Consider the following 12,007-nt stretch of genomic DNA (forward strand, 5'->3'; position numbering starts at 1 on the left):
ATGAATATTAAGGTCCGATTAAGGATCTCAGGCGGTAGAGTGGGCTGGGAGTAGGACTAAGCCACTGGAGAGAGACAGACGCCAGCATCAAAGATCCAGTGAAGGTGAAGGGGTGTGAAGCTCAGGGAGGAAACTTCAGTGGGAATCCAGAGTATAAGGAAATGACTGAGAAGAAAACACCAAATAGCTATTGGCAGCTAGCTTAGGTTGTAGCAAGGTCTGGAGGGAAGTTGTGAGCCTACTGGAATGAATAGGGCACAGTTATAAAGATGTATCACTTGCTATCTTGTTGTTATGCTGGGTGGTTAAAATATGTGTTGTTAAGTATCCAGTGAAACCACTTTTGAGTTGCCTCAAAGAGTACTTATTGTTCAGAATATCTTCCTTAATGCTGTTGTGTTTCTGGAAATAAAAACCTATGTTTTGGAGTCAAGTAAAGACTATGGGCATAGATTGAATTCCTCTCTCTGTAACCTTCTAACTACCTGTTACACCATGTCTTTTCAAGTTTCTTTTTGGAATATGAATTGCAGGCCACTTGGTAGATGAAATGGATTACTTATGGTAACTGTGACTCGTCACACATCCTAAATCCTTGTCAGAGCTGTTCCAGAGGATGTCCGGTGGCTTTTAAAAATCCAATTAAAAGATTTTATTTGCGGATGGTACAGAGGGGATTTAAAAAAAAAAAATACCACCCTATGCATCTTATTGCTGCTTCTTCTGTCAAGGGCAGTCTACTCTTAAGGTGCAGTTACAGCTGAAATTTATCTCTGTGCTGTTTGTAAATAAAAGTAAATCCCTAATGAATCCAGGGTTCTTGGAGTGAATTTAGGAATACTGAGCATGAAGCTTTACACAGTCTGTGCAATTCTGATTATGCTAATTATAACAATATAAATGTCACAATCTTCCTGTAAATGTTAAGTTTGAACAGTGTGTTAGTTCTAAGTGCAAACTTGCCAGGATCAAAAGACAGTTTTGTTGAATGAGCATAGTAGAGTGCATAATGTGACCTTTTAACACCTCTCCCTAGTGATTAATGAGTAAAATAAAAAGAAGTTTGACTGTTCAGAGCCCAGAGTGAATTTGTGCAGCTAGAATTAAAAATATTAAGTGGGACCTCCTTAATATAAGACTGCAAATGTGGCATGGAATTCCCTAATGCAAAGTCCTAGTGCTTAGAAAACTGTGCTTTTTGATGTCATATTGTCACAGCTGCAACCAGAACAACTTCTTCCACTAGAAACCTTTCAAACTAAAGAGGTGCTGTTGGCACCTTGACTTCAGAATGTTCTGTTCCTCCTACTTCCTGCATGTGAGGATGCCTTACAGTGGCTGGAACTGATGTGGGTATCCTCTACATAGTAAGTTCAGCATATACACAAATATACTTCCTGTATATCTTTTCAGATGTTGCCTTTTTTTTTTTTTTTTCTAAAAGCCCAGGAGTGCCATAGCTCTTGTCTGCAAATTAAGTTGTTTAGTTGCTTTATCTCAGCTCAGACTCTAACTGAATAAGGTCAGCCAGCCAACACCTTTCAAAAAAGCACTGATTCCCAGAGAGCTTTTCTTTTTTTCTGTCATACCTCACTGATTAGAGGACTTGTACATGCAGCTTGGACTAATACAGGAAAAACTTAAATAAGAGGAAGAAATTACCAGTGTGGTGAAACTTCAGTCTGCAACTACAGTTTTATTTCATTAGAGAAGTTGCATGCAGGATTTCATTTATATTTTATCTAGCTTGTAGTTTTCTAATGATATTGTTTGTAAAAGTTGCTTTATGATTGTGACTTAACTAAAAACAAAGTCATGGATACCCAAAACCAACTCAATAACTTCACAAGAGTTACATACTGTAGCATTTTTTTTAATTTAAAAAAATTAGCAAAAAATAGGCCCTGGAGATAGTGGTTGGATGGAATGTCAGTACTGAATTAAAATAAAAGCTGTTGATGTTAGCTACCTTGTCAACTAAGTTTTTAAGATACTTCAGAGTCTTGAGTGGAAGAAGAAATATAAAATTTGATAGATTGTCCTTTCTGGTTCTGTCTTGAAGATGGATGTTCTGTACCCTCACCACATCAATCTCCTTGTCCTCCCCAAGTACAAAAACAATGTGCATGTTTTCAGGATCCTGGTAGAAATATATGAATAGTAGGTATCTGAAAACTAATTAAAGGTCTTTGTGCAATATAAATAGCTCTAATAAAGAATTTCATTACAGTTACCGGTTTTTAGTACAGCAGTTAGTTCTGTGCTACAGCCAATGTTCATTCTTGCCTCAAAACCTTTCCTAGATGGCAAAATGACCATTTCTAGTAGACTTCAATTATTTTAGCAGTGTAAGCAGACTTCAGAAATTTTATGTCATAAACAGTAGACTATTTGAATTGCTTATAACCACCTCTTTATACTTAGCAATAGAGCCTCCCTCCTTCAATGTTTTAACCTTGTAAGTACAAGACTTTCCTTTCTGGCACCTAAGCCATACTGATTCAGGATTTCTTTGCTGAAGTGTTAAACTCAACTGCCTCTTATTGGCAGACAGAGAACTATTACTTCAGCAGCAATTTATTTCATCCTTTCTACAAGCACTATACTTGCTAATATTGCCAGTAATATTTTAAAATTTATAAGCTTTTGCAAAGCCTAACCTTTTATCCTTCTTGGAAAGCACATTACTGGAAGGAAGCTATGGAAGAGTGCAATAACAGCTATTGTTGATTCAATGTCTTTAGCTTCTCTTTTCCGCTAAAACTAGAAAAATAGCTGAACTGAACCTTCACTGTTCCTGTCTGTTTTCTGAATAAATATTTTTTGTTGATCTATCTTCCAGTGGATGCACTTTTGAAATGTCTTTCATAACATGTTTTAGATAAACTTTTTCAGGTATATCTGAGTTTAAAGATAACCCCTGCTCTATGTTAATGCCCTGGAGAACCATTTTCTGCATTTTTTTTCTTTTATGAGTAGAAGACACTGAATTGAATAAACATTGTTAACCCCATCTCTCTCTCCTCTTCTCATCCAAGAGCTCCAAGCGAGAGTGGAAACCACTGGAGGATCACAGCTGCACAGATGTGCCATGGCTACTCCTGTTCATCCTCTTCTGCATAGGAATGGTGTGTAAAACAAAGAATTCTGCAAATGTTATGTAGTTGGAGAGTTTGCATTCACTAGAAAAAGGTTTTAAAACTGTGTATTTAGTAGCTTAGTCAGGGTCAAGGTATATTAGTATAGGAACTGTCAGCTGTGAAACAGAAAAGGGTTTTATTTTAGTAGTGTGTACAGATCAAAGACCTTTGGGAAGGATTCAGAATTTGCTGTTTGTGCCACTTCTTGCTTCAGCTCCCATTCCTCTGAAACATTAGTTTCATTTTGAAGTGATTTCTAGCCATACAAGGTACCGGTTGGCTTATGTTCCTTATGGAACTGCAGATGCCCTGAAAATGGTAGCTTTGAGCCTGGTAAACAGTTGTGTTAATAGCAATAGACTTGTAGCTCAGAAACAAAGATTTTAAACATCAAACTGTTGAGCACATTCTACTTAGATGCTCAGTAGAAGCACCTCCTATTAGCAACCTTATTCTGAATGCTAAGGTGCTTCCCATTCCATCTGAGATATCCCTGCCTTGTATGTTGAAACTCTAACCTTTCTCAAGATAATTTCACAATGCTATGCACTTTATGTCTTGGGGGCTTGTTTGTTTTTTAATATACAGGTTAGTGAAAACTAGAAATAGACTGTCACAGTTTCTTTTTGTCTTGTATTGTTTAATGGACCTCTGTATGCTGTTATTCCTAAATGCAGAATGTCTGTCACTGTCTTGTGCTGCTGTGTTGCAAGTAGTAGGCCTAAAGAATTTGGAATTTATATGCTATCAGCTTTCTTTCTCTGTTTTCTCTTTCTYTTCTCTGTTTTTTGGAATTCTTATTCCATTGATAAAATTGATTTTCCTTTCTCATTTCCCCAAAGTGTTTGTCATTGGCTATGCTTTCAATGCAAAGATACTAACGTTTTGTTTAAATCTTACTAATTATGTTCTCACTATAACATGTGAGTATATTAAAGTCATAAAATGCACAGTATTGTCTGAAACATGCTGTCTTTATGGTTGCTTTTTCCTGCCACTGTTGTTGATGTTCTCTGGTAACTCAGTCTATACCTACCTGCTGCCCACAATTATAAATTTGTCTGTTGTGATTTAGTGTCCCAGATTTTTCCTGCCTAAGCAATATAATATGCAGAGCAATCATGCTACTCAGTCAAATAGAGTGTTACTTACTGTCCTAGATTACTTCACTTGAAGGATGAGGTAGCACCATGGGTCAGGAGGTTGTGGTAGCACTGTATAGAATAGATTAGAAGGGGGAAGAATCATGTGATCTCACTCTGCCCTGTGTGTAAGGAAAAAAATTCTTGAACAAGCTGAGAACGTGAATACTACTGTACGTAAAATGCAGAGTAGTATGTCCTTTACAGGGATCCAAGAAATTGAAAGTAAGTGCTGTAAATCAGCTTTAATTATTACTTGTGCCTTTTGTTCCCTCTGCCCTTGTTTTCACTTTGAGTATTAAGTCTATAATTACATTAGAACATTGTCAAGAAAAAGATAATAACCCACCTATTATTTGGAGTGTCTCTACAGTAATAAGGTAATCTTGGGTGCTTCCATCCTAGGTCACCCTGTTGTATTTTCAGACCTTTAAAACCACCCATATTTTGACTGTTCCATGCTGATTATTACCTGTTGTCGTCATCTTGCATGATCCTGTTGCTGCCATCTGTTGCTCCACACATTTGTCTCAACCGTTTACTCTGCTTCCCATTCTCAAATCTTAGCTTGCAGCTCATCTGTAAAAGCAGTTCACTGAGGGTACTGGAGCAAGCCTGCGATTCATTTCTGCCTGTCAGTGGTAGAGAGCTCATGATATTTTGGGGGCACATTCTTCTGGTCATCTCATCACTGCCTTGAACCTGGTTTTGCTAGTGTAAGATCTTTGAAAGCTCATGGTGAGACGCATCTGACATGGGACATTTCCTACATTGCTCTGTCTATGGCCTTTTCCATTCTCCTGCTCCTTATTTCTTTTCTTTGCTGCATTTAAACTTCAGCATCTGGAACTTTAGTGGCCTTGACCTGGCCACTTCCTTCTTTTGCTTTAGAAGATTTCCTTAAAAAGCATTTACATCAGATAGACCTCTTCATTCTAGCTCAACTTTGTAAGCACTTATTTTGAATGAAAAAAAATTCCTAAAGCCTGAAAATCCAGACTTTCTGGAATTTTTTCAGATGCATACTAATCCTCGACAATTCTAGCTCTGCTTGTAGCTTTCCTTCACTGCCTGTCCTTGGCCCTTCTGCTGCTTCATGCACCACTTGGTTAGGATATGACTCTCAAAAAGCACCTGGAAGATTCTTAACTCTGCTCAGATAATACGTTATGTTAGAGATCTGAATCCTTGGTTTGCCTTGTATTTAAACTCATAATTGCACAATAGCTCTCGGTGGATTGTCCTTGTCTTTCTTTTCTTGATGTGAAAGATTTTTTTTTTTAAGAAGCTGTGCTTAGAAACAAATGAATTAAGCTGACTTTTCCCTAATGACAAACGAAGTATTACTAAACTATGTTTTTTCTCCCCCAGGGTTTTATTTGTGGCTTTTCAATAGCTACAGGAGCAGCTGCAAGACTGCTCTCAGGATATGACAGTTATGGAAATATCTGTGGACAGAAAAATGTCAAGGTGGAGGGAATAGTCAACAGTGGTTTGGACCTCACACAGAAGAAGTAAGTGTGTGCTTCTATTACATCATTCTGTAGGCTAGGAGAGGCAAAATCTTTCTTCTTTTGGGAGAGGTTTACAATAAAATGAGAAAAGGAATATGTTAACTTTCCCTGTTGGTCCTTGTCGTCTCTTCTCACCTAGGTAATAACAGTGGTACTTGTAGAAGGTATGTTGATAGATGTGTAATCGGAGTACAGCTAGGTCACTGAGGAGTTTCCCTTTCTTGACATCAGCTTTAACGTAAGAAACTATACCAGACCACTTAGGAACTTTGTTAGTTAGGATTTCAGGTATGACAAATAGTCTCAAATTTGGGAGCAGGCCTCTGTAGACCTCCATCTGTGTAGAAATGGTTTGATTTTATGCTCATTTTCTTCCACTGAGTTTAGTGGGATCTGGGATGTATTCAGCACATTAAGATGAGACTTTAAAACTTGAACTGTTAACGTATAGATGGCTATATAAAGGTGGCTTCTGGAGAAAAGGCACGCAACTTTAAAGCAGCACACAACTCTTATTAAGCAGTGTCCTGTGAGACCTAACCCTTATAGGTCTAAACAAGCACACGTATTCCCTATCTATGATGTGGAAAAAATGACATACTCTACTAAGTGTAGTAGTTAGTATTGGAGCTGAATAGCCAGAATTCTGGATTGAAGGATTGAAAATCTAGTAAAGGTCTGAAGTTCTACTTGCCAGTCAATGCTTAGAATACATCTGTACAATTTGGATGGCTTTGGAAAGTGGACTATTTAATCTGTAACCTTAGAACAGCATAGAGGTATTAGTTTACAAAAAAAGAATGCTTCTTTCACCATTCTGTTATTTTAACTCTAAATCAATTAACTTTTAAGTTAAAAAGTCTTTAACTCCTGAGAGTGATGTTCTTTTACTTCACACTTTACTTTGACTAGCAGAAAATTCTTAATATATGCAGATTATTTGGAGGGGCACTTGTCTAAAATCTGTTTATTTTGAGCTACCATTATAGAATTTTCCGAAGTATCTGATTTAAGATTCARTGTGACTAGGTAACTGGTGTGTTATCAGAAGAATTTAAATGAAATAAAATAGCCAGAAACTTTTACAGATTTCTTCTGTGAAAAGAATCCTTTCTTTATCTGATTATAGCTTCCATGAGGATCAAAAGGCTTAAAACTTATGCAGGATAACATGCCTGTTTTTCTATACCAACATTTTAAATTCTTTTAAAAATCAGCTATATTCAGTACATTATTGTGTTGTGAGAGGAAATGTAAATTTTAAAGTTACTGTTTTAAACCTCTTTACCTTTAGAAAGAAATGTTGCCTGATTTTGTGCATGTGGAGACAAAGGATTCCAAGAAGTAATCAAGAAACTCAAGGCACCTCATTCAGACATAGCAAACAGTAGTGTAACAGTTCATCCTTTAAACTCCAGAGTACCCATGTGACCAAAATCAGGCATGAGGATGCACCTAGGATTGCTAAGCATTTTCTCTTTGTAAAGGCATGATTGAAAAACAGTGAATAAAAATTGAGAATGTCTTCAACACTTAACATAGAACTTGTTGCCAGAAGATACTGTTAAGCCAAAGTCTAAAGAAGGTTTCAAAGGATTATATTTTTCTAATAAAGGTATCTTGCTTTGAGACATGACTTGAGCAAATGAATGGATATGCTTATCTATTTGCCTGAGAGCAAGAGGAAGCCTTCTGCCAAGGCAGTTTATTCTGTAAGTGTTCACAGTGAAGTGTCTGGTACAGTCCAGGGTAACCAGCTTTGACAGAGGACGTTCCTTATGTAAAGCAAGTGATCCTCTCCAGTCTTATACACCCTGTGGTTTTAAATTTGTCTGGATCTTTTTTTTTTTTTCTTTTTTTTTCCCAGAAGAAGTTCGAGTGCTAGCATATGTCTCTAGCAGATGAAGTTCCTGCAGAGTCTGAGAGGCAGTTCATGGAACTAGTTCATGCTACTTTATAGGAGTGCTTTTATAGACAGTCTGAAAAAATAAATTATTCTTACTGCCATTATTTCAGGTCTTGTAGAGAAAGGGAGGGCTTTAAGCTCTGCAAATGCAGTTCTAGAAACCTGAAGTTATTTTCATTTGATTCTGCTTTCAGGGTAACTAATTTCCCAGGCCAAGGCAGAAAAACTAAATCATCTGTAAAAATACTGTTTTCTTCCTTGGCAAGCCATAGAAACTGTAATGAGGAAGTGAAATTTGCATGATCTTTGTGGATGTGGAAAATCTGGGTGGAAAGGTGAGGAGCAAGGGTCCTCACAGTGGCATGATTTGATAAGTGTACATCAGTTATGCTGAAACTAGTGAGACTAAATGTTGTGGAGGAGTTTTTTACAACTTGATCTTGTCAACAAAAAGTTAATCAGCTATGTTTTTATGTTGCTAACAAAACACAGTACAGATTTAATAGGACGTGTTCTGAAATAGGAACCACAACTGTAGTCCAGTCCTGGTAACACATTCTTCTTAAACCTATCTGCTTTAAGTAGGCTGTTTGTATTTCAAGTTTTGGCAGCGCAAGGGATTAAAAATGGCCTTTGACATGATGGAGTACTTTGCAAATAAAATGATGATCACAGCAGTCAAATACAAGTTCATGAATGCCAGTTCAGTCTGGATTTTGATCAGTGATATTTTGCTACCTGGCCAGAATTCAGTTTGTATTATTCCTTCAGGTACAAAAAGACATGTACATGCCACTACAGAGAAGAGTTAGAGTGGCATTCAACCCTAATAAATGCCTTTGGGTCGCTCAGGAGAAGGTTTGATTTCAGGTAGCAGGAAAAATCGGGGAGAATTTACAGCATGCGTGCTGAGAAGTTGGGTAAGTCAAGCTCTATATGCCTTACACGTAATTGGTATAGACTGGATGATCATTAAATTCACTTCTCCATTATTGCAGTAAGATGACTGCAGATCACAGTGAACAACTGTTCTGCAGAGTGCTCATTTGACTATGAAGAGATACCTTGAGGGCTGACAGAAAAATCAATGACTTTGGCAAATATAAGAATATACAGAATAGTTGAAGGCAAGATAGACTTGTACATACAGTAAGTTGCCACAGTTGCTTAAAGTTACTGTTCATACTTCTAGAATCAAGGGTATGTGGAGAACAAAACAGTGCTTTGTCTTCCAATTCTTTTAGGGATAGAGGAGGTTGCTGTATTTCTCATGGGCATGAATAAGTAATTGTCCTCTTGTTCAATAAGGTACCAGTCAAGAGTGGTAACTGTTGTTATTTTTTTACCTCTGGTTGTATTGAAATTGTATTTTGAATTACTTCCACAGAAATGTGGATTTTTCTTTTAGAATTTTTTTTTTTAAAAGTAACATTTTGAAATGTAAACTTGAAACAGTAGTTAAGTGTAAGGAAGGCTATCTGATGCATCTGTAAAAAAAAATTCTTGTTATTCATTTTGAAAAGTTGTACCAAAGTCTGTTTTGAATTACATACCTCAGGATGGGCAACTTGCTGCTAACGTTATACTCTGATACCCTGACTTGTGAAAAGTCACTCTTTCCCCCTTTCCCTAGAAGTATAAGAATTGGCTTAAAATTAAACGTAAGCTTAGCATTTCAGGTATTTATTATGGCTAGAGAAAAGTAACATATTCAAAATTGCATGCAGTTATTTTTACCTCAGGTAATTTTCATCATGCCATGTTTCAGAGGATGTTTTGGCATCTAGCTTGTTAATGCCAAATCCTGCATTGTTTTCCCTAGACTTCTGTCAGTAGTATGAAGTAGTATCTGCATGAATTTGCTTTCATGGAGAGAAAGCCATAACAAGACTGTCTGGTCATCACTGGTATTGTACTGATTAGTATCAACACAAAGGTATTTTCTTTGAAGTGAAGGGAAAATGTGGAATTAATGGCTTGTTAATAACATAGTTATCTTGACTATGTCTGAAGGATAATCATCTTTATTTTGTGTTTGCTTCCTGGACTTTTATTGTTTGCAGAGTTCTCCAGTGTTTAGTATTATTTATCAAATAAACAAAACAAAACAAAAAACAGAAATACTACAGGATAATCTTCCTAGACAATATTTTGTCAATAGGAAATATTTTAAGAATGCTGCTTAAGTCTGTTACTCTATTGCAGTTAATATAGATGGCATGGGGTTTGATGGAGTTTCAGGAAGTAAGATAGCTTGGAGGCTAAGGACTGAGTAATTGTGCTGCATAGTAATAATTCTTGTACACTGAGACTGGATAATAGAGCAGTCTTTCTGTGGGGGAAGGTTAGACCGTAATTACCACATAGGCTGAAAATGTGTGGGTAGGAAGTAAATGCTAACCATTACGCACAAGGCCAAGTTGTGTGATATATGTGATCTTTTCCTAGTGTCTGTATTGTGATTTTTTTTAACAAGATTTGTTCTGGTTGTTTAAAAATAGATTTATGGTTTGACATTTTTACATTCTCTGTGGAGATCTGTTATAAATGTGGCCTTAAAAGTGTTATCTCTAAAGTGTGTAGCATCAAACATTTGGGGGCATTGTCTTTTTTCCTCGTGACACTTTTTGTCATAGCAGGAGATTCTCCTTAAAAGTTTTGATACAACGAACTAAATAAAGCATTAATCTATTTGAATACTATATTTTATTTTTATTGGTGTTCTAACAAAGAAATATTCTCAGAGTTACAGCAACTGCAGATATCTCTGCCAGTATACTTAATGTTGTGTAACTATATTATAACTTGAAATAAATTTTCTGGGATCAAAAGGGATTTTTATTGATTATGGAATAAATTCTCACCGTGAGGATTACTAAAATAAACAAAAATACCATTTTATATGATCCATGAATAAATGACTGTTTTGTTTTGTTTTCCCATCATGATGTTAGATAATATGAAGAGAATATTTTAATGCACAGCCTATCACAAAAAAAACAGACTATGAAAGACTTCTTTAACTTTCAGGAAAGAAAAGGTTCCCCATCTGTATTTTACCATGAATGGACAATACTGTAGCTAGTATTTGTGATGAGATGTTTATAGCTATGAGGAGTTGTTTCCTAAGAGATTATAATGCGTACTTCATAATTTGTGTTTTTAAATGACAGTGAACATCATGGAAATGTATGAAATATAATCTTTTTAAAACACTGCACTTTCACAGTAGATAGTCCTATGTGAAACAGCCAACTTTTATTTCAAAATAAATACCAAAATGATCTATTCAATAATGTGGGCCAGCGATACGGAAAATCAATCTTAAAAACAAAAAAGACTTTTCTGAGTTGCTTGAATTATGTATATTTGTTAAAATATCCACAGACTTATTCCTTTTTATAACATAAATGTAACCTTACAGGGTTTTTTGTTATGTCTTTTTTGGAAAAAGTTGGAGATCTTGAAGTTAAGTTTAATTTTGGAGTGGAGCTTCATTTTTGAATGTTAAGACCTGCATCTATGAAGAAGTGCTGCTGTTTCATAAACAGTACCATTTGAGTAGACTTGAAAAGTTACCAGTAGACTGGTAAAGTTAAGTATCTGTGCTATGATGCAGATGTCTGTAAATATCAGTATCTTTGTAGTGCGTATGTTGAATACATGAATTCTTTTGACTGTTCATTAAAATAAAAATAACTCACCTGTTTTTCTTCTCTAGGTATGTGTTCTTCTTGGATCCATGCAATGTTGATTTAGTACATCAGAGGATCAAATCTCTTGCTCTGTGTGTGTCAGCTTGCCCAAGGAAAGAACTAAAAACTTTGGCTGATGTTCAGAAGTTTGCAGAAACTAATGGTATGGAAAAAGCATATCTGTTTTTGCTCCTGTACCAAATATTTTTGTAGGATTAAAAAAGACTCGTTCAGCTGAACAAAAAATGAAATACAAAAAAAATCGATAAAACTGTGATGTTTTTATTAAACTAAAACTTTCATAAGAATGTTACAGTATTAATAAGTTTGTGTTCTGTCATGTCTTGGGAAGTTTTGAAAGCTCGTCCTTAAAACAGGAGAGCAAAGTGTAAGGAGAATTTCACTAGCAGAAAGTGTAATTATAGCATCTGTTCCCAACTCTTATGGAATCATTCTGAGGTTTGCTGCTCAACAGTAATTCCACTGAAACATCCTCACATATGCTGGGCTAGTGAGAGCGGTGCTGTTATTGAGCTTCACTGGAGCATGGAGTCTGTCTATGGGCATAAGAAATATTCCTGTTTTTTTTCAGTGCTGCAGTGCAGGCCCT

At 36.2% G+C, this 12,007-nt stretch overlaps 1 protein-coding gene across 3 annotated transcripts in view; it reads left to right on the forward strand.

Moving 5' to 3' along the window:
- Positions 1–12,007, forward strand: part of SLC44A1 (solute carrier family 44 member 1) — a 69,823-nt gene that overhangs the window by 16,639 nt on the left and 41,177 nt on the right. For 2 of the 3 annotated variants that reach the window (XM_026078197.1, XM_026078205.1), the window contains exons 2-4: positions 3,039–3,128; positions 5,654–5,796; positions 11,424–11,560. In XM_026078197.1, coding sequence (XP_025933982.1) covers positions 3,039–3,128; positions 5,654–5,796; positions 11,424–11,560 — 370 coding nt within the window. Of the gene's footprint in view, positions 1–674; positions 749–3,038; positions 3,129–5,653; positions 5,797–11,423; positions 11,561–12,007 lie in introns of those variants that run through there. The other variant, XM_026078215.1, reaches the window with a different exon arrangement.

The sequence above is a fragment of the Apteryx rowi genome, unplaced genomic scaffold (genome assembly GCF_003343035.1).
Source record: "Apteryx rowi isolate R43461 unplaced genomic scaffold, aptRow1 scaffold_113, whole genome shotgun sequence".
Lineage (NCBI taxonomy): Eukaryota > Metazoa > Chordata > Aves > Apterygiformes > Apterygidae > Apteryx > Apteryx rowi.